Source organism: Oryzias latipes, chromosome 17, assembly GCF_002234675.1.
Source record: "Oryzias latipes chromosome 17, ASM223467v1".
NCBI classification, from domain to species: Eukaryota; Metazoa; Chordata; class Actinopteri; order Beloniformes; family Adrianichthyidae; genus Oryzias; species Oryzias latipes.
The window spans coordinates 24220828-24245656 of record NC_019875.2 but is presented as its reverse complement, the minus strand read 5'-3'; the positions used below and the strand labels follow the sequence as shown (position 1 = coordinate 24245656).

At 39.4% G+C, this 24829-nt stretch overlaps 5 protein-coding genes across 5 annotated transcripts; all 5 read left to right on the top strand.

Moving 5' to 3' along the window:
• The first annotated feature begins 933 nt into the window (after positions 1-933).
• Positions 934-3711, top strand: LOC101158888 (protein PELPK1). The gene is made up of 4 exons (XM_011486814.3): positions 934-1288; positions 1457-1594; positions 1669-1787; positions 2462-3711. The coding sequence occupies exons 1-4, from the start codon at positions 1018-1020 to the stop codon at positions 3674-3676; spliced, it is 1743 nt and encodes a 580-aa protein (XP_011485116.1). The 5' UTR covers positions 934-1017; the 3' UTR covers positions 3677-3711.
• A 1428-nt stretch (positions 3712-5139) lies between these two features.
• Positions 5140-6733, top strand: LOC101175599. Its single transcript, XM_020711072.2, has 4 exons — positions 5140-5428; positions 5522-5647; positions 5725-5843; positions 5942-6733. The coding sequence occupies exons 1-4, from the start codon at positions 5167-5169 to the stop codon at positions 6668-6670; spliced, it is 1236 nt and encodes a 411-aa protein (XP_020566731.1). The 5' UTR covers positions 5140-5166; the 3' UTR covers positions 6671-6733.
• Positions 6734-7536: 803 nt separating this feature from the next.
• LOC101175351 (schwannomin-interacting protein 1) lies at positions 7537-15483 on the top strand. Its single transcript, XM_011486808.3, has 8 exons — positions 7537-7667; positions 9245-9357; positions 10423-10532; positions 13358-13475; positions 13567-13773; positions 14086-14209; positions 14442-14535; positions 14613-15483. Exons 2-8 carry the CDS (start codon positions 9328-9330, stop codon positions 14656-14658), a joined length of 729 nt encoding a protein of 242 aa, XP_011485110.1. The 5' UTR covers positions 7537-7667; positions 9245-9327; the 3' UTR covers positions 14659-15483.
• A 1109-nt stretch (positions 15484-16592) lies between these two features.
• On the top strand, positions 16593-19953 carry LOC101158636. Its single transcript, XM_004079338.4, has 7 exons — positions 16593-17185; positions 17276-17427; positions 17503-17589; positions 17675-17716; positions 17841-17957; positions 18110-18154; positions 18233-19953. The coding sequence occupies exons 1-7, from the start codon at positions 17119-17121 to the stop codon at positions 18362-18364; spliced, it is 642 nt and encodes a 213-aa protein (XP_004079386.2). The 5' UTR covers positions 16593-17118; the 3' UTR covers positions 18365-19953.
• A 1379-nt stretch (positions 19954-21332) lies between these two features.
• On the top strand, positions 21333-24572 carry LOC100049336 (ZPC domain containing protein 4). Its single transcript, NM_001104750.1, is given in 8 exon segments — positions 21333-21768; positions 21832-21947; positions 22234-22337; positions 22424-22601; positions 22678-22795; positions 23273-23358; positions 23436-23701; positions 24368-24572. Coding segments are annotated over 8 exon segments (1380 nt in total). The 5' UTR covers positions 21333-21360; the 3' UTR covers positions 24472-24572.
• The last annotated feature ends 257 nt before the right edge of the window (positions 24573-24829 follow it).

Below are 24829 nucleotides of genomic sequence, written 5' to 3'. Positions count from 1 at the left end.
CAAAATACCAAACAAAAAACTCCACACAGTGTGCAAAATACAATTTTCACAAAAAATCAAAAAAACATAATAATGACAATGTAAAACAGGTTAAGCAAAAATAATAAAGGCAAAGGAATCTGTTAAAGTTTCAAAAGAGACCATGTTTCAACTGTTCTGACAGTTTTTTGTTAGTGGAGGATTTTATACTGTTTACATACAGTACCATTTCTTTCTGGAAAACATAAAATACTGTTTTTTGTTATCATATTTACACTTGTGTATAAAGTATTTAGCCATGATTATAAGTAAATTAACTACATATATTTTCTCTGCATTAAGTCTCCCTTGTGTAAAATTTCCAAAAATAATATGCTCATAAAATAATCTTTAATCTTCACATAGATGAGTTCTTAAAAAATGTAATCTTTCCAGAATACTTGAGTGAAGGAGCAATACCAAAAAAGATGATGCACAGTTTCTGGTGAGGAATGACAAAATGAACAGTTTATGTTCAGATCTTTTTTAAACCTGGTAAAGAAGTGTTTCACTGGATAAAAATTATGAAGAATTTTGAAAGACATTTCTGTAATTTTATTGGTGATGAAATACTTTTGGGATGATTTTACCATCACTTTTGAGACTTTGTTCCTGTTTCTCCGGTAGGTGGCAGAGCAGCCACTCATTTCATTCGAAAAATACCTGATTGAATCTTTTGATTATAAAATCAAACTTAGGTTTAGATTTTAATCATCTTTAAGCCGAATTTTTTAATATAATTTTTTACATTTTAGGTCTTTTTTCTACAGCTGTACTGGGGAAAAAAAGTTTATTTTCTTTTGATCTGAGCTCTCACTGGTCACACCTTACAGGTGCAACCAATCCCAGGCAATTATAGTGTAGAAATCGTCGCAGCTTGTGATTGGCCGATGACATTTAAGCTGTTCCTATATCCAGAAAGCGGCGTAGATCAAAGGACGTACATAAAGCATCGCTGCGCATGTGCTGCGGTTTCCAGGGGTTGCGCACAAATAAACGATGCGTAGAATTAAAACGGCAGGTTCCGCTGTGTGCGTGGCTGCAGCTCTTCTCCTGATATCCTGTTTGCTCCAAACGGCAGAGTGTCTTCACTTGAGGAAAACGGAGAGACGAGCAGCGCAGCGGGAGCCCGGGCCCCGCACCGATGCGGGCGTTCAGGAGGGGCAAGTCATCTTTGGGGAAATTTCCGAGAAGGTCACAGATAATAAAAGCAAGAAAACTTCTAACGCTTCTGCAGACGATGAATCGGCTTACCAAGCAGATTTTCCAGGTACTTTGAAGGTTAACCGCATTAGTGACATTTGTTTCTGCAATGAGACAATTTCTTTACACTAACATTTAGTTATGAGAACTGGAAATTGTTGAATGAATCTGGGACCATCAAGTGAAGAAACATTACAAGTGGTTTAGCTTAGTTTTTTTCTTCATCTTCCTACAGGATGGTATAAGGTAAATATGGAGGATCCTGCATCCAAAGACAAGTGGAAGCAAATGGCAACATCCCTGTATTGTTTTGGGGATCACATGAAGTTCAGGTCACTTGGTCCAGGTGCTTCACAGTTTGAAGTCGAGCAAGGTAAAGAAGGATTCTCAAAGACTGACGCATTGGTAATAAAGTTTCCCTTATGATGGTGTTTTCATCTTCTTTAGCAAACAAACAGTCCCTACCTCTGTCCATGGTACCCCAAAAATGTGGCTACAACATGCTTGGAAACTCCCTGGCATTTGTTTTGACTGTTCCTTACAGTGGCTGCCACATGCGTCATCAGGTACGTTTTCATGAGTAGGCCTAATTAAAATTATGTTTTTTTGTTTTTGTTTGTTTTTTTACATTTCGAACTTAATTTTGATTTTTTTTATTCAAATGTTGTGGTCAAACAGTGATGTGGGTCAATGGGCTACAGTCAGTGGGCCAAAAGCTCCCTGCTCTGCTCTATTCCGATGCATCCACTTGCTGACAAATGGATCAGTTTACGTCTTTGTGTTCCTCGTCCAGGCTGGCACCTGGCTTAAATGTTTGGCTGGATAGGTCTAATGATGCTCGCCATTTTTGTTGCACAGCTAAAGTTAGGTTGGGGTTGTGAAGAACTGTAAGCTAGCGATAGTGTAGACGGATGATGGGAGCTGGCGCAAGGGGGAAACGGTCCCACCCACAACTCAGTTTTTTTTTTTTCTGTACAAACTATTCTAGAAAACGACAGTTTATTTATTTTTTGCTTACTAAACTGCATGATCATAATTAAAAGACCACTGGGAATGCCTTTTACAGGAGCTCTAAAGATGATTGGACTGGGATTTTAAGAAATTAGGTCAGAATTTCCCTTGTACTAAATGGATGGTCTCTCTAGGCACAATGCTGGATTAAATCTATACATTAAAATGAGTTGTGTATAAATGGCCATTATTGTAATATTAGAATTTTTTATTTTCCTTCTCTTTCTAGGGTGGAGGTTACAAGCTGCCACTGCGTTGGAAGGGGCATCCTCTGTCACTTATGTGTCCAAAAAGAGCAGCAAATTTTCTATCGAACCTCTTCCACAACTGGGCTCATAAGCATCTCTGGCCTCGTAGGCATTATTGGCCTCAAATGCACCACTTGCATGTTGTGCCACCAGTTTCACCTCAAGATCCTCAGGTTCTGAACTTTCCTCCAGTTTGGCCTCAGAACCCCCAGATCCAGGTCCTACCCCCAAACCTTCCCCAGCCTCAAGATCCTCAGGTTCCAAACTTTCCTCCTCTTTGGCCTCAGAACCCCCAGATTCAAGTCCTACCCCCAAACCTTCCCCAGCCTCAAGATCCCCAGGTTCAGAGCTTTCCTCCTCTTTGGCCTCAGAACCCCCAGATTCAAGTCCTACCCCCAAACCTTCCCCAGCCTCAAGATCCCCAGGTTCAGAGCTTTCCTCCTCTTTGGCCTCAGAACCACCAGATTCAGGTCCTACCCCCAAACCGTCCGCAGCCTCACGATGTTCAGATTCAGAGCTTTCCTCCAGTTTGGCCTCAGAACCCCCAGATTCAAATCCTACCGCCATACTTTCCACAGCCTCAAGATCCCCAGGTTCAGTCTCTTCCACCATTTAATGCAGCTCCTCAGGATCCTCCTATTCAGGTTTTGTCACCAAATCTTCCCCAGCCTCAAGATCCCCAGGTCCAAGTTTTACCACCTGCTCAAGACCAAAACAAAATTCAGTTTCCATCACTGTTTTATGACATGCCTCAGGTTCCGCCTCAGAGCCCTCAAGTTAACGTTCCTCCACCAGTTTACAACCTTCCTCAAGGTAACTTCTTTCCATACCCGTTTTTCCCTTACTTCTATGGCGTGGCACCTGATGCAGAAAAGTTTTCCAAGTATCCACCTCACTCTCATCTCCAGTTCTCTTTTGGCCAAACTTCAGTTGCAGCACCAGAAACAACTGCAGCACCAAAAGTAAAGCTTACCCAGGATGCCTTCTTCTCACATTTCCCCATGTCCTATGGCCACCACCTCTCAGAATTGGCTCCTGAAGCTCAATATCCAGAAGTGAAGACGACAGCACCTCCAACTACAACTACACAGACTCCAAAAAATGTTCCCTTACAGTTTTATGTTCCTGACAATTTGCAGTTTTTTCCATATGAGCGTATGCCTTTTTCCCAGATGTATCCATATTTTCTAGGCTGATCTGAAAGGACTGCAATAAATGTTTTGAATAACAACTTGTCTTCTGTTGTGGGGAGGCTTGTACAAGCCTGACTGGCATGTCTCTTGTATATTCTTAAATGAATATGTTGTGCCATTAAAGTATTTAACACCTAATAACTGCTTAGTTCTCCGAAAGTGAGTACTTGATAAAAACAAGTTTGGCTTGATACAATTATTTAACCTTGCTCCCATCTATTTAACTAGGGTTATACCATGATCTGTGTGAAACTATTCTGATTGGCTGCAAGTTTGGGATTAAAGTGATTACACACTGAAAAAGCTTCCGGTCACATGGCCTAAATGGCAATTGTTCCAATCAACATTTTTTTACAACAATTAAAAAAGGTTGTCATATGATCCACATTTTATTAAAACAGCAAGTCAGAAAAGACAAGTGGTTTTATAGTTTTGGACAAAAGCAAGTGGTAAGAGGTGAAATTTCCCTCTGAACTTTTTTTTTTTTTTTTTTTTTAAATTGTAAAAATCAGCATATTGCTTTCCTTTGCCACTGCAGTTGAGGCTGTAACCATGACTGTGTTTCACCCTGTATCAAATGGTCCACATTTTTTGAAAATGTAAAAAAAAAAAAGATTAAAGTCTTAAAAATTATTGAATAGACTTTTTTTTGTAAGTCACCATAGTATAAGCGGAATAATGCCCTTTGACGTGTCTATTATTGTACGGCATTATACCTGAAGTATTCTTGTAGTCTAGATCCAGTGGGGATTGACTTTAATTCTTAATGAACATGTCAACACTTTGAATTTAACTGTAGGGAGGAAAAGTTCTTGCAACAATGGATTTCAAAATAAAGTACTTAATCTTAAGTGCATATGTCAGTTTTAGAGCCATTTTTGTGGAAAACAACAGAAAGCAGATCTAATCAGCATTGCAAGCACTAGGAATTGTTCTAAGACTTGAATGACTGACTTGCATGTCCATAGCTGCAGTCAAGGCAGTCACTGCAACAGGTTAGAAAACATTTAAATAACATTGGAAAGTCTGCCATTTAGAAAAAAACTAGAAAAATACTTTCCTAAATTTAAGTTTGATAGAGTTTTCTGTTGCATGGATTTCTCAAAATGAGTTGAAATCCTGTCATTTCCTGGTTTCTCGAGCAGTTTCCTTTTTTGAATTTATCCCAGTGAATCAATCAAAACATCTGAAACTTGCTAACATCCTTGCTCTAGATATTAGTAATAGCTATGGATGTTTAAACCAATGGGAAAACTGCCAGGAAATGATGTGAACATCAAGTTTGTCATGACTTAAAGTATGTAGATGGAACTGGAACAAGAGACATTTTGATCCTTAATGAGTACAGCTGTGTTACCATGATTACCACAGATGTTAGAGTGGAGTAGTCACATCTAATTGGTTCCTCTTTCATTTGACTCACCTGTTGCTTCAACATATGAAGCCTTAAATGATCAAATGAAGTTTTCGTTTATCAAGTTTCTAGTTTTAAAATGGCAGCAGGAGAAGGAACAGGAGGGGGGAGGAGATGCAAGAAATGGCAAACTCTTGCAGGTGCTTTGCTTGTGTCTTTTTTAGCCATTAGTGCTTTGTGTTTAAGCTTGCGTGGATCAGCTAAAGTAGCTCAGCTTGGTGATTCTAAGGAGTCTTCAGCTGTGGAGGTGACAAGAGGAAGTATTTTTTTTGATCTGAAACCACTAGATAAGCTTTGCAGTTCTGCTGGAGAAACTGAACTGGTTAAAACTGATCTTATTGGTAAGATGTCTTTTCTCTACTAAAATCTGAACTATCAGCCATAGTTTAGGCCAATAAACGGTAATTATGTGTTTATTTTTTTCACTCCTCCAGAAAGGATGGATTACTTGACTAAGGAAGCAGAATGGAGGCTCTTGAATACCTCCCTCCAATGCGGCCGTACAGAAATGAAATTGGAAGTTGAAGGACCTGGTTCTGCTGACTTGGAGCTTTACTTTGGTAGGAAATAAAGTCCCACATAAATTGTCATTTGTCTTGTATGTGAAAGTCCATGTATCTTTGTTTCTCTCTTGTAGGTGACTCTTGCACTTTACCTCTAAGCAAAGTGCCACGGGTGTGTGGCTTTTTAGTAGAAGGGAACAGCACAAGCCTTACTTTGATTGTTGACTATGAAGGCTGCAATGTCAAACAAGAGGTATGTTTTTAAACGACCTCTTGTGTGGATATAGAGTGGCAGAAGCAAAACTAGCTCACATTTTGATAACCACTCTAAATGCATGTTCTAATTTTCAGAATGGGAGCATTGTGGTGTTTTTAAGCTGGCGAAAGACGGCCATAAAGCTTGCCTGTGCGGTGTTGCCAAGCCCTGACTCTACAGTTCCATCCACTTCACCAGAGCCAGTACAGCAGTTCCTAGAAGCCACTTCGCCTCCCAAACAATGGCCTCTCCGTCGGACCAAACGATTCTTCAAGAATCCCTATCCGCATAGTCCTTATAAAGGATACTATTATCAGCCCTACATGCCCTATGTGCCTTGTTTCGTTATGCAGCCACTTACAACTACTACAGCACCACCCACAACGACAAGCCCACTGTTAAATCCTGATGTCTGGCGCAGGGTACTTAACCTTAACACTGTTCGTGACCAGAATACTATCCCTCAAAATACTATAGATCGTTATGTCCGTCCCAGGCCAGGAGACTGGCATCAACTAAGGAATCGGGCACAGCAAGCAATTTTTCAAAATTACTTGCATAAAGCACTAGGGTTTCAGCCACAAATTCATCCTCTCAATAATGCAATTTCCAACATTCCACTACTAAAGCCTAAACCTTGTCGTAGAAGCTGGTTTGATGGGAGTTGTCTGGACTCCGATAACTCGGTTGGGCAAATCTTAAACCTCCCTCTTTCAAGCCTGTCTTTTAAAAATAAAGACCTAGGTGACCAGAAACCTGTTTACAGTAGAGTCAATCGAAAGTCAAATGTAATCTGGGATCAGCTTCCTTGGTTTAAAAACTAACCAAACTAGGGGAGCTGCATCTTCCTACAGACTGTAAATAAACTTCCTTAACCTTGTAACTGAGATTTGAGTTGTTTCATTTCTGGATGGGGTGGCTGGGGGTGGTTGCTACTTTTATATTTAATAAATTCAGTAAACCTGGTGAGATTGAGGGATTAGGCTGCAGATGAAATGACAGGTGACACCTTTCTGAATTATGGTCATGACTGGTTTGTAACTTTTTTTTTAGTAAAAATGTTTGCGTTAAGCCTTGCCTCTACAGTTCTGGAAAGAATTCAGTATGTACACGCTGTACACCCCATTCTGTCTCTTCCTGTAGATTTTCCTCAGTCCGATTTCCTTCAGGCAACCTCTGATGCTGCATGGTTAGAATTACACACATCACTGACACGAAGTCACACGTGACTATTCAGTCGTGTATTATCTAGAGCTGGAGATGCAGGTCAGAATCTTTTTCCATTTACCAACCATGCATTAGCCATGACTTATTAAAATTACAGAACAATTTTAAGGTTTCATTTTTCCAGCATCTAAAGCTCAAGAACGGTAAGTCTTTTGCAAATGCTCTGAATATTTTTTTCACAATTAATGGTGCATAGAATATAGATTTTATCTTTTTGCACCAGATGAAAGCAAAGTATGGGGTACATGTAATTTCTATAGTTACTCCCTAAAATGTGCCCCAAGACTAAAAATCAATTAGAATTTTTATTTTGCTATTTCATTCCAGACTACATGACCCTAAAATGTATTCAACCATTCCAGTTTGTCACGATGGAGGATTATGATGTGGACACAGAAGAAAGCCCTGTCTAGTGAGAACACAATGGACCACTGTTGGTACAGCTGTGATGGCAGCAGTGACACTCGGCACCAGAAAGGATTAAGGAGATGCATGGTGAACAGTCGCAGTTGGGCCGAAGAACTGCAGGATATTTTTGCAGCACAGGCTGAGGATTGTTACAATGCAGCACGGACCAGGCTTTCCAGCATTTCTGTAAGTAAATCTTTCACATTTGACCCTTTTTAAATGAAGCAGATTTTGTCCAGTAATTTTGGAGATGCAAAAAATAGAAAATGAGAAAAGCTTCCGATAAGTCTCTAAGTAATGCATGTAACCCATTAACTGTTAATGCTTTTTGTCCCAATAGTTGTTGATCTTGCTACTTTAGGCTAATATAAAATGAGTAGAATTGTTTTAGATTTGACCTGCAGAAAAATTTGTGCGTTCAGGTTCCTTTTATAATATATATTTTTTAATGTTTTACTTGAATTTTAAAGGAATAGAATGACAACAGAGTAAAGTGTTTATTTTGTTATTCAGCCCCCTGCTTGACTGTGGGACAGCTTTGTGAGAGCTGTTTGAAAATTGCTGTGTTTCTGAATTGTGTGGGTATACACGCACTGTTGTTTTTGGTCTATTCTGCTCACAGCCCTTGAATCTGTGATGCGGAATGGCGGCTGCAGGACTTTTCTTCGGAAGAGGAGGCAGAAAATATGCAATTAAGGATTGTTTTATTTTTTTACAGAAATGGTGGATAGACAGAAGACAGGCCCAGATTGCTTAAAGCGGCTGAAATTTATCTGAGAAGTCTTTACAGTGTCAGTTTGGCCTGACAGGGTTTCGTTTTGTCCCAAAAGTCTGTTTGGTACACTGTTTTTTTATTATTTTTTTATTTTTTTTGTCCTTCTGTAAATCTATGTGAAAAAAACACTCCAATAAAAATAGTATTTTTGACAGGATCTTGTCATTTTTCTAATGATTATTTAAAAAGAAAATTAAGATTAACACTACATTTCTGAGTAATGTATATTCAAATCTTTATGAATAAGAAACAGACCAAAAAATGCAGTTTAAAAAAGGTTGTTTTTTGAAAAAATCAACAGTTGGCGGGCCCCATAGCTTCCTGCCGTGCTCCATTCTATTGCATCAGCCTACAAATAGATCCACGAACACCTTATTTTCTTCATCCAAGCTGGCCCAAAACTGTACTGTTTGATAGCTTTGATATTGCTTTTTGTTGCATCAGTAATATTAGGTTGGTGGTATGAGGGTCTGGAACCTAGTGGGAGAAAGTGTAATCAAAGGGATGATAGGAAATGAAGGAAAGCTTGCTGCCCAACACCATACAGCTGCTCTGCAGAAACTTTGTCCTTGAAAATGTCCAAGGTTTTTTGACTAAAAACTGCATAATCATAATTCAAAGAACACTGGGGGTGCTTTTACTGTGGATCAAAAGGTGATTGGAGTGGGATTTTAACTTTGGTTGATATTTATGAATGCTGTTTTTTTATTTAGTCACATTATTACATTTTAAAAGAAATGTGTAGATAGGAAAAGTGGCAAAGATGGTGGAACAGATATCAGATCAGGAAAGCACTTGCAGCACTGAGCATCTCTGTGTGTCTTCTCCATTTCTCTCTCCTCCTCTGCTTCTCTCTCTTCCCACTCTTTCCTCTGCCTCTTCCACATCACCCTCTCCCCTCCCACTGCCTCCTCTCTCGATGCGTTTTCTCTCCTCCACACTCGCTCCTCCTCCCATCCTCGCTCATCTCTCCTGCATGGACCTGCAGTATATGAGAGGGTCTCCTGGGTCTAGCTTCACTGCAGCGTAGAGGAAGGCAGGACGGCTGTTTTAGTGCGATGCGCTGAAAGGATGGTGCACCAGGAGAAACGCATTTACCAGGTTTGTGCTGGCATTCGATTCGAAAGCGTCTAGCAGGTGCTCAGGATGGGTATCCATCATGGGTGGTGGAGATGGGTCAGCCATGCTGGATGAGTTTGCGAGTGAGGAGGGAGGGGATGTTTTCATTTAAGATTACTGTCTGTTTCTATGCTCTTAGTGAGAATGTTTTGTGACATGCATCCACACGTTTGTTTCAGAGGAAACATCTTGATATATTATTTTTTTGTGGTCGCTGTATCTGTTTGTATGGGTGGGTGAGTGGGTGGATGGTCTGTGAGTAAGCAGAATATCCGGTTGTCTAAAATAGGTGGAATAAATGCTCCTCTGTGACTGAAGGCCATTTTTTTCAGTAATGTACCTACGTCACATCCACATCAGATAATGCGTCACCAAAAAAAAAGAGGACACTCATTTGCATTTCCTGCATGCGTGTCTATTTGTGGGAGCAGTTTATCTACAGAGAGCAACTAGATAAATATATAATTTTGGTGTTATTCATCAGGAAACAGCAGAGTGTATGTAGCACAATCCTAATATGCTGATAATTTTTTTTTGTGGTGGAAGAAATTATAAATTGCACATTTGCAGAATTTATGTTTAAAAATACTCAAATTCTCAAAAAAAGTCAATTATGTTGAAAACTGGAGGAAAGGAGGAAAGTTTGGGCAAAAAGGGAAAAAAAAACAAATGAAAAATTGTGATTTATTAAGCACAAAGAGGGAAAGTAGTCAAACCAACAATGACACAGCGTTTTAAAACCAACAGAGCAGACAACACAACAAAACAGCGATTTTAGTTTTATTTCTTTGAACGCCGCCGTGAAGATCACATGTAAAATTTAAAACGTTGTCAAAAAAATTTTGTTTAAAAAAAGTTGCTTAATTGAAATCTCATGTTAAAACTGGATTATCAGAAAGTTATTCAGATTAAATGTTTTCCATTGCCTGTATTTCAAGTAAATGCACTGTTTCAATCTGATTGTGTAGCAAGAAAAAGATGAATAAATGTCTTTCATATTTAGTCTTTTTTTTTATACTAGTAAAGTGTTGTTTTGTTGTTTGTCAGGCACAGAGGAATGAGAGAGAGTCCATCAGGCAGAAACTTGCACTCGGCAGTTTCTATGACGACGAGCCAGTCATCTACACCAGCTGCAGCAAAAACGGCCCGTCCTCCCGGTGCGTTTCAGTTCAGTGCATTAGTGGTGCATGTTTCAGGGTTTGATCAATGTACCTTTTGAAGTCCAACACCACCTTTTTTTTTTTTTTTTTTCTTTAATGTTCTTTTTTTCTGCTCGCTGACAACCAGGGTCTTTGAGCCTTTTCTTCACAGAACAGAAAAAAAGGAAAGTGCTATAAAAAAACAGAACAGCCAAAATCTATAAGTCATGTATTTGTTCTAGCATTAACGTTAAAACAATTTGGTTTCAAAATGTTACTGCTAAAATTTCTTAGGAGTAGAAAAAATAAAACTAAAAATGGAATACTACATTGTCATAGAACACACACAACACAAATGCATTGCTCTGGCTCATTTTTGGATCACTTTCCAAAAAAACAAAAAATGAGAGAATCAAAGTAAGGAACTAACCCCTTAATTAGTTAAGGATTTTAGACTGTCCTTGTTAGGTCAGATTGAAACCTTTACAGATGTTTTTTTTTTTTTGCTTTATCCCCCTAAAATGTTGCAGATTAGTTGTACATGGCTCAATAACATGAACATAATTCAATTTTATTTATTTAGCCCAATATTACAACAATAGTCTCACTGGGTTTCATACAGCTAATTGTATAATAAACATGAAATCATAAAGAGCATGAAGTCATAGAGTTCAATAGGTAATGGGCTTCATCCAGATAAAGTTGGGGGCGCGGGGCGAGCCAGAGGCAGGGTCCATGACCAAGTGCAGAAGCTACAGGAGTAACAACTATTTTATTAAGAACTAAAATAAAAATGTCAAAGCAATACAACAATTCTCATCCTATTTATCATGAATAATAGCTCCGCATGTAATACATGTAATAAATAAATAATAAAAAATATATTTACCTCATTTGAAAACCACATTGAGCAAAAAAGATGACCAACTCTTTGCACTTTTTGTGCAATGCATTAGTGAAGTTGAAATTATTGCGTTCAACGGAATTATCCAGATCATGGAGGTATATTTGTCACGTATATTTTGGAATTTTCCATTTGTTGGCTAAAAAAGTGTGTGTGTGTGTGTGTGTCATTTATCTAAACAAAAATAAAAAAGCTGCCTGGAATTTTTTCTTTTAATTTACAGCCAGCCTGTCATAGAATTACAATCAACAGCTGAACAAAGGAACTCAATATGTGAAGAGTAGACATCCCTCATGTGAGACGGTGGTTAACCTAGAATGCGTCTAGTGCTGTTGGGAAAGATATCCACATTGTGGGATGTTTGGTCACAGCCACTTGTTTTGTCCTCAACTGCAAGTTTCACTGATCGGTGATCAGCCACGTGGCGAGCTGCCTGATGCATGGAAAAACAAGGTAAGGAGAAACTGCTGAAGTTCAGATTGATGTTAGAGGAACTGTGACCAAAAAACCGCTTAACCGCTGTAGTTGTAATGGGAAAACTCTGGAAAAAGGATGTTGAATTGGAAGTTGAGAGATGACCAGACTTGTTTGAAAACTAGTATTAAAAAAGGCTTATCAAAATTCAAACAAAGACCCCAAAATGCTGGTCAGTATGAGGAATTGTGAATATGGCCATAAAGCCATCCTTCTATTGACCGCATCAGCACAATGAGAGTTACTAAATTGATCTGATTTAAATGTGAACTTTGTATGTATTTAATCAGCTGCTCTGTTTTATTTTTGTGTATGTTAATATGTAAAACATATTAATATTGTAGGATTGTTCTGTCAGCTTTAGAGCATGTTTGTTCATCTTATTCACATGACAATACAAAAAGTTAAAAATGCGGCAAATTTAAGCAGTTAAGTAAATTTTGATGTCCTAGAAAAAAATGATAAAATATAGGCTAAACACGTGATAAAGCTGGTTTGCTAAAAACAGACCCTAACCCGGCATTTCCCACTTACCCATGTTTCCAAAATCACATTTATTTTTTGCAACAGAATTCTTTGCACACCCAGCCTGGAAATATTTCCATTCAATGATTTATTTCCTTGCACCTTTTGCAGATTTCTCTTTCATGACGGCATGAACCTCTGGCTGTTTGACATTTCTATCTAGCCTCATGAACCCACTCCAAACAGTGGGACTCCCCCCCCACAGAGCACTGTCTTATGCTTGAGGAAGTGCTTCTCTATCTGCGCATGAATGAGGAAGTGATGCCTGCTGTAAGCTAGCAGTTCCAATCATTATTTAACTTGTGCGAAGGAGAATCCAGCGACATTTAGTGTGGGTGGAAATTCCAGCACCGCCCGGTCCAATTTGAATACTTGTGAATATTTTGAATGAACCAGGACATTTGAAAGATAAATTTTATGGGCAATTCATTGGCATTCGAATTTTAAAAGTGTAATCAAGTGGATCAAAGCTTAAATTTCCAGGTAAAATTCACAAAGATAATTTGGTATTTTACCTCTATTCTTTTGTGTGCCATTTTTGGAGAAATTGCAACATTTTGCTGGTAAGAAAAAAACTGGTTGCTACTTCTTTAGAGCTTTTTAAAACTGCAGTTCACACACTCTCTCAACAGTTAAACAAATATCTAGACTTCTGACAATGAAAATAATTTCATTGATGTTTTAAAACTTGAAAAAAAAGAGGATTTTTATCCACAGCACCTACTGCACTTCCTGTTCTGTTTTATCAATGGAGCTGCTGTGTTTAGCACACTCACCAACCCAGAAATGAAACTTAAAGTCCTCTCATGTTGCCATTGCTGTGGCTTTGGGCATTCAAATTGTTTCTGTATGTCAAACATGCAATGTTTGTTATAAGTAAATTCCCTTTTCACCTTTTAAGTTTCTTTATGACTAAAACCCGTTTTTTTTTTCTTCGCAGGCGGCAGAGTGGAGTGAACCTCCAGGTGTGTGTTGTCAATGATAGCAGCAGCGACAAGGACAGTGATGCCGAGGACAGCAGGACGGAGACCAGTCTGGACACACCGCTGTCACCTGTGGTACGCACCTGTAGAGTCTCAGTGTGCGGTTTTTGGTCACATGACATGGGAACTGCGTGACTGAACCTCTCTGGCCGATGCATTTGAACAGAGCAAGCAGAGCTCATCGCTGTCAGACCGGGACACTGCAGAAGAGGACTCCGATCCATTAGATGACTGTGGGGGGTTTTGGCGAGTGCAAAGACGGCTACAGGAGGAGGCCCGGGTGGCGCTGGCTCTGGCCCGACCCATGGCCCGAATGCAGGTGGAGGTGGAGAGGCAAATCCAGCTGCACAGACGTTCGCCTGTGGCAGACCTGGTTAGTTCAACTAAAAATTGATTATCCAAATGTAAAGGAACACAAAGTGAAAATAAAATAAGCAAGCTGCTGTTACAGTAAACACAACAAAGATGACATAAGGGACTTGCATAACCTCAGCAGAAGGTCACTAATTTGGCTTTCACGTGTTAGGAAAAAACCCCTGAAACTGGTTGAAAATTGTTTTGTGTTTGTCCCTCGATTGAGGGTTAGGGGGTGTTTGCAAACCCGAATGTGCACAGCAATGCCACTGACTGATAATGCGAAACCTTTTAAAGTTCATGTACATTTCTTGTACACATCTACTTTCAGCTTCCCCACCTGCCCCACATCAGCGAGGGCTTGATGAAGAGGAATTTAAAGAGAGGGGACATGAGAGACATGAGCCTCGGACAACTCCAAGTGATCACAAACGATTTCCACTCCCAGATTCAGAGTAAGTTATGACAAAAACAAAAGAAAAATGCTCATAATCTGGACTGGACTCTGATTTTGCTGACAGACATCAGTTTTTTCTTCCATCCCCCCCACTAATTAGAGGAAACAGAACTTGGATCTGAAAGCTGACTAATTAATGAAGCTTCTTCAATGCATTTTTTTTTTCTTACCGTCTAGTTGTGCTTTTCCTTTTTGGATGAGGAAGTGACATCAGCATCTCTTCAACACAGGTCTAAATGAGGAGCTGGTGCAGTTGCTGCTGATGAGGGATGAGCTGCATGTGGAGCAGGATGCCATGCTGGTAGACGTAGAAGACCTCACCAGGTAAACCATTCAGCAATGTGGCTTAATCCCACAGAGATGTCCTAAAATTTACAAACCCCAACTCTGTTTTTTGACAGGCATGCACACAGCCATCACAGGCCCCAAGTGGACAAAGCAAAGTAGCATTCCCATAAGTCTGTTTTCCTTCAACTTCCTACTCGACGGATTGTCGCCATCACATCTGGGCATTTGCAACGATTACCGGATAAACACAGCTGTAATACCACTGCATCAAAGCCAACCAATAAAATCCAAAAGATCATCTATTTTGGTGGCTTTCACTATCACTCAGCATGATTGTTATTGTTGTAATTCAGAGAGTCAGGGGAAATTCTTTAAGCTTAATTACCCCCCTCATCTTCATTTACTGCTTTGTGGTTTGTTTTTTCAGTTTTACACATATTTTTGGTAAAGCTTGGTTGAGGCTTGTTTCTCTGAAGCTCTGTTTAAAAAAAGCACCATATCTGAATGGCTACATAAACTCACTCAAATGGATGTTTTTAATTAATTACAATATTTTCAGTTATCACTACATTGCAAAAAATATATATATAATGTTGCACAAAAAATAACCACCTATGTCTGTTAGTATGCCACAGTGTAGTCAGGAAAATGATGACAAAATATGCTTTCAAAGTTGTTAATCATAGAAATTTCACAAAATATGCAAATCGTTTTTTAGACTTTATTTTTAAATGCTTAATCTAGGAAAAGGTGAACCAGAAATCATAAACTATACAAGCTAAAATAATTTTCTGTGTAAGAGATTTATGCACATTCTATATGTAAATGTTTAAAAATTACTTTAAAAAAAGAATAAAAGAACACACCTTGAGATGTTTCAGTGTTCTCCTGCTCTGCTTTTTAAGAATGTAATTTCACACAAACATACACTTTGTGTTTGCTTTACTAATAATTGTAGTGAAAATGATTGTAAAAAAAAAAAAACAGTTCTGGCAATAAATGTTTCAAATGTGAAAACTCATTCTATATTTGATTTCATTTCTGCAAAACAATTTGTAATCATTTCAAATGATGGCAATGACTTTGAGCTATTTGAAAGTGAACTTCAGTGCTGCTTCTTCCTGCCAAGACATTCATCTGACACTTAACCTCAAGTTAACCTCAAATTTATCAAGTAAATCTACTTCTCGTTCACACATTTGACCTCATTTTCACACATTTGTCATTGGGGAGTCTTGGACGACAACCACAACCAACAGAGGCACATTGTGACAAAAATAAGAGATCAAACAACTATATCGTCCTAAGTTGTTGTTCACCTGCCAGAATATCCCTTCAGGTGTTGCCACAGTGAATCGGCTTCCACTGAGCTGTACCGGACACAACCCTGTATTTTATCCAGGCTGGGGACCAGCACAGGGAGACCCAGCCCCTAACGGCTACATACTGTCGTTAGGCATTAGTGCGAAGGGTCAAATTCCCACACCGGATGACGCTCACCGCAGCCTCTGGAAAATGAACCCTGGTTTTCCACACCACTAACTGAGCCATCCAACATGCATTTATTGGCATATGTGATATTAAAGACTACAAAAAGTAAAGGGAAGATTGAGTTTCAGGAGTTCAGGTGATAAAAGTATTGATTTAAAAAAATGGAACTTGTTAATTTTATAAACACAAAGCTTAATACATTTAAATTTGCTCTGATTTTTTAAATGTTTATGTTATGTTGATTTTTCTATCTATCCTTAATGAAAATTACCCAGGGCTGCATGGTGGCGCAGAGGTTAGCGCTCTTGCCTCACAGCAAGTTCAGGTCCCGGCTGGGGGACCTGAATCAAAACATCAGTGGGGGACCTTTCTGTGTGGAGTTTGCATGTTCTCCCCGTGCATGCGTGGGTTCTCTCCGGGGTCTCCAGCTTCCTCCCACCGTCCCAAAACATGCTTCATAGGTTAATTGGCAACTCTAAATTGTCCCTAGGTGTGAGTGTGAATGGGTTTGTGATTGTGGCCCTGTGACAGACTGGCGACCTGTCCAGGGTGTACCCTGCCTTCGCCCATAAGTGGCCGGGATAGGCTCCAGCAGCCCTGTGACCACGAAAGGGATAAAACGCTAGAAAATGAATGAATGAAAAATGAATGAATGAAAATTACCCATTTTAACTGTCAGTTTACATAATCGGTGGCAGCAGAATTAAGGTCTTCACAAAGAATTACTTTGGAGTCATGTTTTCCATTGCACCTGTTAAAATCGATATTTGAGTTAAAGTTTATTGTTTTTTTATGCAGTGCTGAAGACATGTTTAGACCTTGGTGTAAGCTCAAAACTCATAATAATGTTCCACTTCATTTTTATTTGAAATATGAAAGATTTATTGTAGTCATTGCTGTAAAGCTCGACTTTACCTTTGCTTACTTCAGGTCAAACAAATAGCCCTTTGTTACCCTTTTGTGTTTGTGTGTGTTCATTTCAGTTTCACTCAAGGATTCAGTGATTGTGGGAGAAAAGGAAAATCACACAGCTCTGACTGTCCACTTTCAGTTTAAGGTTTGGTTGTCACCTCAGTGCTATACCCGAGGGGAAATCCCTGCATCACTATGGGTATATAACATTTTGGGATGACAGAGCAGAGCCAGACTGAATCTGATTCTACAACTGCTGACAAGATGCATCTGTTCAAGCTTTGTGAGTTCCCTGCACCTTAACTAAAATGCTTTCACAAGTTCAGGTAAGAAGATTGATCGTGTAGCTTCTTGTTTTTTGTTTTTTTCCCAGACTCTGCTCCTGCGCTGCTGCTGCTGATGCTTAGCTTGCCAGTGTGGCAGATCAGCGAGTCCCTACCAGTGATGAGCACGACACCAATGAACGACTCCTGTGTAAATTCTGCAAGGATGCTTTTGAAAAACATCACTCAGGCTCTAACACAGGTACCCTACTAGTTGACGGAAAAACTTTTTTGCCTCAGAGTTTTGGTTTTAAATGTTTAAATGTGTTTTTTTCAGACAGAGCTCTTTACGGGAATCAACTGCACAGAGCAGAACATGGAGCTGAACACCAACACAAACACACCGTATGTGTGTGCACCAAAGGTATGCTTTCAAAAAAAAATTGTTGGATAAAAAAAAAGTTTTGTCGTTGCAGTGGCTTTAACTCATTTTTTATATTTTCCCATAGGAGGCAACATGTTTGGGAAAAACCAAAGTAGACTTTAATCAGGTAACATCCCTTATTTTGTGACAAGACAATGTCCATGTGACTTTAGAAAAAAAAACAAGCGAAAACATGTATATACTGGCTTTACTATTACTTAGTTAAAGGTTTCAATTGTCTTTCCATTAAGGAATCCTGTTTGTCAAACATTTGGAGGGATCTGAGCCATTACTACAAATTCTTCACGGCCCAGCCAGATCTCCTCCGTGTCCCAACTGTTATCCACAGCCTCAGAAAACTGATGGAGGTGAGTCTTTATCCCATCAGTCGTTCACTGTTCAGCATAATTTCTTTTGCCACTATGAAAATTGTTAAATTTTTAAAGAAAATGAAAAAGTACACGTTGTTCAGATTACTAGTAAAAAAAATGAAACAAAGAGGATATTTTACTCTCGACAGAACTGCTTTGTGGAGTCTTTGCCTACAAACCTGACGCAAAATGAGGTAAGGGATTTTTCACATTGCGAGTTTCCTAGTCATATTAACATGATCAACTTAATAATCTAATTTGTGTTGCTTCAGGCTCCTGTGAACCATGCGAGCACCTACAGTGAAAGGTTAAATCTCTGCAAAACCCTGAGAGGTTTCCAAGTCAGGACCATCACAGTCAGCCGCGCCATCAGCTACATGAGCTCTGGTGAACACACTAAATAAATCCTCACCGAGCTCCAACACAGGACAGTTCATCAAGCTTCAGAACAAAGCAAATTCTTGGATCCTATAAAAACAGGGGATGTGAGATTGGGTGGAAAATGCAAAAACACTGTGAAATGCACCAAATGTTATTATTTTTTTAGGGCAAATATTTATTAATCTGTGTGAAAATTAGATCTTACATCGAAACGATGGGGAAGAGTATTTTTCAAAGAAATATATTTACAAAGTATGTGCTTTTTATTTATTACATTTATTTATTTGTATGCTATTTATTGTAATGTCGTTATCAACTTGGTTCTGAAAATCATAAAATAAAGATTTTGCTGATTCAAAGTTTTGATTTTCTAGTATTTATGACAAATTGTGCTTGAATAATTCCTATGACAGATAAAAAAAGAAAAGAATCTGACATTTCTATAGTGAAAAGCCAAGATCAAATGACTGCACATGTGTGTAACTCATAGGAACATCTAAGTTAACTTGCATAAATGTAGTGTTTGCTTTCTCTCCACTTGGAAAGTCCAACACATTAAAGATCAACTAACAATCACTGACCTTTTGGGCCAATAGAAAGTCTTATGCGAAAGGAGGTCAAAATGGGTCATTGAGGTTCGAGTCTAAAAATTGCACAAATGTTTTGTGATCAGTCATCTGGTGCAAACATTTTCTTAATCCTTTGATTGTGTCTTTTACTGGAAAATGAAATAAAAAAGGTCTGATATGAAAAGATGACAGAGATAAAAATGACACAGAATCTAAGAATCAAGCTATCTTTCTTCCCAACAAAATTGAGCTTAGAAAGACAGAAAAGATGCTCTTTCTTATCATTAATCAGGTTATTAGCTTCCTGTGCTGCCTTAGTTTCACTTTGTACAGATTTCCTGTCAAGTGGAAATGATCTAACATTTTGTGACCTCTATGGTTGAGAAAGACCCAAACCACAGAAAACACATTACAAGGTGCCAGTCAAAATAGAATGAGCATGGAATTTTATTTTGAGGCATTAAAACATAAATAGAAAAAAGAAAAAAATAGATTTGTTAATGTCATTGGGAAAAGATGATTGAGATGTGTGTAAGAATTAATTCTCCCTTTCCCCATAAAAACACTTTATTTTTATTCATTGACTGTTCTGAGATGTTGTCTTTCAGTGCTTTTTGTTTTGAAATGTAAACATTTAAGCGAGTGGCTTGTATTTTTGTATTTGTATTTGAGCCTGGCAGTATTTCCTCTGTTGCTGGAGGTAATGGACATTTTTTCCTCTGTATAAAAGAACAAAATCAATATATAAAATATGTCCGCTCTCTAAACAATCCTTATTAAAAACAATAAAATCTTTGCAATCATCTTTTGACTTTGTGTCTCCACAACATACTTTTCAATCTATAAACATCTGAGGTCGTCACGCAGCAAATAATTCTACCTTTAAAATGAAAACCATAGCTAAGGAAGTTTTATTTGCCATTTAGTACATTTTCTATTATCCGTCCAATTAGCGGTAAATAGTTCTTGCAAAATAAAGAAAAGAAAATGTTTTTTGGCTCCAAAGCCTCCTTTAATGTGCTCCATTATGTCACACATTTACCGGTTCACCAAAAAGTATCTTCCATTTTGCTTTTGTAACAAAGAGGAGCCTATTGGTGTGTTTTTTTTATTAAAATAAAGTTTTTCAGTCTTAAACACAAAACTATTTGACTTAAAGACCCACTCCAAAATACATGAAATACATGTTTTTGGTGTTTTTAACATGTTCTTGTGGCATTTTTATGATGACAGAGGAAATATGTGAAGAAAATTGAGCCTAAAATTGAATTTCTGAGTATTTCTTTATTCAAATTGTTGTGAATCAGGAGCAGCCAGAAAAAAAATGCTGTTTGAAAAAGCTTGTATGTATCACGTAGAAGCTCCAGTCGGCAGGCCATAAGCTCCCTGCTCGCTCTATCTTGATGCATCCACTTGCAGACGTCCAGATCCGTGGACATCTTAATTTTTCTCTTCAAAGCTAGAATCTGGCTCAAAACTGTACAGCTGGGTTGCTCCAATATTGCTCGCCATTTTTGTTGCACCACTAAAGTTGTGAGGGGCTGTAAGCTAGCGGGAGAGCGTGTAAACAGATGGATGATGAGAAATGAGAGCAGACTTACTCCGAGCCAAAGATCCCGCCCACAACTCAGAGCCAGATTTCTAATTCCGAATTTCTAACTCCCGTCGCTCTGCAGAAACTATGCCTTAGAAAACAACACAGGCTTTTTTTGTGGCTAAAAACGTCTTAATCATAACTAAAGACAACTGGGAACGCTTTGAAAATAGATCAAAAGATGATTGGAGTGGGACTTTAAGTTAAAATTGGTTTGACACGTTTGAGATACATGTTTTGTTATGCAAAATCAAAATCATCTAACTTATAAAATAAAGGGCTATTTTAGAATTGGTACAATTTTTTTCTGTCATACAGTATTACAAATGATCTTATTGTTCTGGTTGTTTTTATTATTAATATAATTAATATTAAAATCAGATAAGCAAGATTTTATATATATATATTTAATAATTTTGCCAAAGAAAATGTATTATGTTTATGTTCAAAGTTGGAAAAAAAACAACATACATTTTAATAGCACTTTCATTTATGACATGAAAAGCTAGAAATTAACAGATTGCGAGTTATACAAAAATAAAGGATTATTTCAAGTACAGGCATGTTTTACTGCCACCTTGTGGACTTTTAGGGTAATGACCTGCCAGGTGGACCTAAACTGGTTCAATTAATATACAGTCCATGAAAAACAGTCAACAATAAGAGTGAACAGTAAACAATCATTGGTCTCTTTTATTCGCCCCTTTCTCGCGGTATAAGCGCACTTACACGAGCGGGGAGGGGCCCCTGATTGCTGAGCTCCTACAGGTGTGCTTGAGCAGCAGGTTTAATCGCCTGCAGCTGCTCGGACTTTTTTCAGTGCGCAGGGCCTCGTCGCTCCTTCCAAACTCTGAGGATGGACTGCAACCTGCGGCTGGCCGTTTCTTGCTGGATCATGGTCTTTTCTTGGGTTTCCCCTCTTACAGAGAGTCGCCAGACGAACAGCCGAGGTTCTACAGAAAGGCACTTCCAACCTCCAGTCGGGACGCACGGCGGTCTGCAGCCTCGGCTCTACTCGGTGAAGCAGCAGCCGGCCCCGGAGGTACCCGAACAGCACCGCCCCGTCACGGTCATATGCCACCCGGATTCCATGGAGGTTGTGGTGAAGGCCGACATGTTTGAAACGGGCCTGAATGTGGACGGTGGACATCTGCGACTGGGTTCCAACACTCTGGGCGCGGGCGGTGAGTGCGGGGCGGTCCAGAAAGGAGAGGACGAATTCACCATCTGGGCCCTGTTGTCCGACTGCGGAACCAAACTCTCAGTAAGTTTCGAACACAGCGGGCATGCGCGCAATGAGTCCAGCATGAAAAGACTGTCTTCTTAGTCAACAGAAGAGAAGATCATTTATTCCAACGTTCTGATCTACTCACCCGAACCTTCTGCTGATGGGTTGTTAAGATTGGAAGCTGCAACTATTCCAGTTGAATGTCATTATGACAGGTGAGTCCTGCGTGCATATTTATAAATACACCTATTTTGTGCAACAGTGGCCCTGTGGAAGAGTGAATGCCCTGAGACTAGAACGTCGTGAGCCTCAAATCCATGACAGTCATACCAAAACTGGTACCCAAATCCTACCTGCTTGACTCTCAGAATCAAGGGATTGGATTGGGGGTTTAAACTGCCAAATGGTTCCCAATAATGGCTGTCTCTGCAGCTTCCCACTTCCCACGCCTGGCTGTATTGACGACTAATGGAACAACATTAAATTTTATTTTCTCTATAGGAGATACTCTGTTGATGGCATTTCCCTTGAATCAACTTGGGTTCCCTCTGTCTCCACAACTTCTGTGAACGACCAGATAGATTTCAATCTGAAACTCATGACTGGTAATCAGGGCGGGCTTTGGAAATTATATTTTGTCTGTTCAAAGCCAATATGCGGCTTCAACACCCTGATTGTTTCAATTGCACAGGTGACTGGCAGTCTGAGAGGGAGTCTTACACATATTTCCTGGCTGATCCCATTAATTTTGAAGTCTCTGCCATAGTGGAAAATCACGTCCCTCTGCGGGTGTATGTGGACCACTGTGTTGCTACGGCAACTCCTGATGCAGAGGCTAATTTAAGATATGAATTTATTGAACATAAGGGGTGAGCTTAAAGTCAAGCATACTGAAAGTTACTTTTTTTTGCCTTTATAACTCATCTGACATTTCTGCCAAACTAGCTGCCTCGTTGATGCTTACCTTACAAACTCCGGCGCACGTTTCCTACCAAGAACTGAGGAACATAAACTGAGGTTTCAGCTGGAAGCCTTCAGGTTCTATCAAGAACCCAGCAACCAGGTGTGGCTCCAAATGAAACATTTGTACGCTTATACAAGTTTTCATACTGCTTAACCATTTTTGTCGTTGCACGACACAAGGTAACTCGGACACTTTGTGAACTCAGATCTTGGCGTTTTGCGTAGTTCCCCCTTTGGCATATCCCTTCAGGGGGCGCCACAGCAAATCAGCCTTCACTGAGTCGCACAGGTGGTTTGGCAGAGTTTTATGCCCGATGCCCTTCAGCCAACCATGCATTTTTACCTGGCCAATTTTTATTTGTTGGTTATAGTTCAGCAGTAGCGCAAAGGGTCTTGCCCACGGACCCATGTTGGATGAAGCTTATTGTGTTCCATGGGAATTGAACCCTGATTCCCCGTGTGCCTTAAGCAATTGGACGATCAGTCACTAGTCTAATTATTGTGCTTGATCCAAAATTACTGCTGACTGGTTTGGGAAAACTGCTTGTGAGTCACCACTTTTCCCAATTGTTTTCAGATCTACATTACTTGTGCTGTGAAGGCTGTTCCTGCTGTACAGGCCGTCAGTTCTCAGAACCGAGCCTGCTCCTTTATTGAGAACAGGTGATCTATAGGAATAGAAATGCAAAAATGTTCTAGTACTTGTTGCCCAAATCTTAACTGCTACCATCTCGCTCCAGATGGCAATCCATAGACGGTGGTGATCAGGTGTGCAGAAGCTGTGACGTGTTCAGGCGGGGTCAGGAACCGCAAGCTGTGCCATCTCCTAAAATGCCAGTGAACGCCAAAGACCAAATCGGTCTTTCACAGAAAAATATAGTCCACAATAAAGCCGAGCATCAACCGGCTTCTTACGTCCATTTTTGGCCGGGAGCATATCAGAGCCATCACTCCAAACCTCAGCAGTCCAACAGATTTATGAAGAGGGATGCTGACAACAAATTTCGTGAGTAGAACTTAAAGGGCCTATTTCATGCAAATCAACTTTTTAAGCTTTTAAATTGTTAGTTCCTCACAAAAAACAACTCCAAAGCAGTATTTTGATGCAGTCACGCATTTCCGAGCATTCCTTTAAAAACCTGCTCTGAGCACCAGCCCCTGCCAATCCACAAAAACACATTGTGAGCGAGGAACAGCCCGTTCCATGAAGAGTCTGCGCTGCCAGCACCGCCCCCAGGTTAACACACACCCACTTTATACATGGAACTAGTGTTGGTTGATCGGCAAAAACGCTTTCATTGTCATATGCTCAGTTGTCTCTGCAAAAGTTCAGACGTTTTCGTGGGCGAAACAGACATGCTGCGGCTCTAGGTTGACGTGAAAAGGGCGGCACCCACACGGAGTGAAAGTCGTTGCATCAGATCGTGTATTACTTCTGGGTAGGAAAATGATCTGAGGAAATGACTAATTTTATAAAATTGTTTTTTTCGAGTCTGCTAAAGGTTATACATATGGATACAGTTGACTCTTTAAAGGCTTAATAAAAGCATGAAATGGCCCCTTTAATTAAAATAAATCTGAAGAGTTTGTGTTAATTTGATGTTTGTCTATGGTAAAAGCTGGAAAGTATTTAAAATTGACTCTTGGTTTTGAAAAATGTCTTACTTTGCAGATCAAGCTGTCCAACTGGGGCCCCTCGTTGTGCTACCGTCAAGAAAAGTAGTTTCAGTGGCAACAAATTTTTCTACATGGTCAGAAAAGAACAACACCTCCTGAGACCTGGAACACCTGATGGAGGAGTCTGAGTTCGTTTGAGAGATTTGGTCTTGTTGGGCTAAAGAATTTTGCTGCAATCCAATAAATTAAGTTTCTAATGTAAACTTTATTTGTAAAAATGATGCTGCTTATTCTGTGGACCACTCTTTCTCCAGTAAATATTACTGGTTTGTGTCACCTTTTAAATGTATATAATATCGACTAAAGCAATTTGTGTGGAGAAGCTGTTGGTCCATGGACTTTATAAAACTAAAGCGAACAACTTCATTGGTATTGTATATCAGGCACTTGGCCTCATTAAACTTTTGGAACATAACTAGATATTGGATTATGACAAATTGAAAGACGACTGGAGAAA

Excerpts from the sequence above, each read along its gene's own strand:
- LOC101158888 (XM_011486814.3), top strand. The coding sequence starts at position 1,018 with ATGCGTAGAATTAAAACGGCAGGTTCCGCTGTGTGCGTGGCTGCAGCT. Across the intron at positions 1,289-1,456 it reads TTACCAAGCAGATTTTCCAG|GATGGTATAAGGTAAATATG; the intron begins GTACTTTGAAGG and ends ATCTTCCTACAG. Across the intron at positions 1,788-2,461 it reads GCTGCCACATGCGTCATCAG|GGTGGAGGTTACAAGCTGCC; the intron begins GTACGTTTTCAT and ends TTCTCTTTCTAG.
- LOC101175599 (XM_020711072.2), top strand. The coding sequence starts at position 5,167 with ATGGCAGCAGGAGAAGGAACAGGAGGGGGGAGGAGATGCAAGAAATGG. Across the intron at positions 5,648-5,724 it reads TGACTTGGAGCTTTACTTTG|GTGACTCTTGCACTTTACCT; the intron begins GTAGGAAATAAA and ends TCTCTCTTGTAG. Across the intron at positions 5,844-5,941 it reads GCTGCAATGTCAAACAAGAG|AATGGGAGCATTGTGGTGTT; the intron begins GTATGTTTTTAA and ends TCTAATTTTCAG.
- LOC101175351 (XM_011486808.3), top strand. The coding sequence starts at position 9,328 with ATGGTGCACCAGGAGAAACGCATTTACCAG. Across the intron at positions 13,476-13,566 it reads ACACACCGCTGTCACCTGTG|AGCAAGCAGAGCTCATCGCT; the intron begins GTACGCACCTGT and ends GCATTTGAACAG. Across the intron at positions 13,774-14,085 it reads GTTCGCCTGTGGCAGACCTG|CTTCCCCACCTGCCCCACAT; the intron begins GTTAGTTCAACT and ends ATCTACTTTCAG.
- LOC101158636 (XM_004079338.4), top strand. The coding sequence starts at position 17,119 with ATGACAGAGCAGAGCCAGACTGAATCTGATTCTACAACTGCTGACAAG. Across the intron at positions 17,186-17,275 it reads GATGCATCTGTTCAAGCTTT|ACTCTGCTCCTGCGCTGCTG; the intron begins GTGAGTTCCCTG and ends TTTTTTTCCCAG. Across the intron at positions 17,958-18,109 it reads GCCTCAGAAAACTGATGGAG|AACTGCTTTGTGGAGTCTTT; the intron begins GTGAGTCTTTAT and ends TACTCTCGACAG.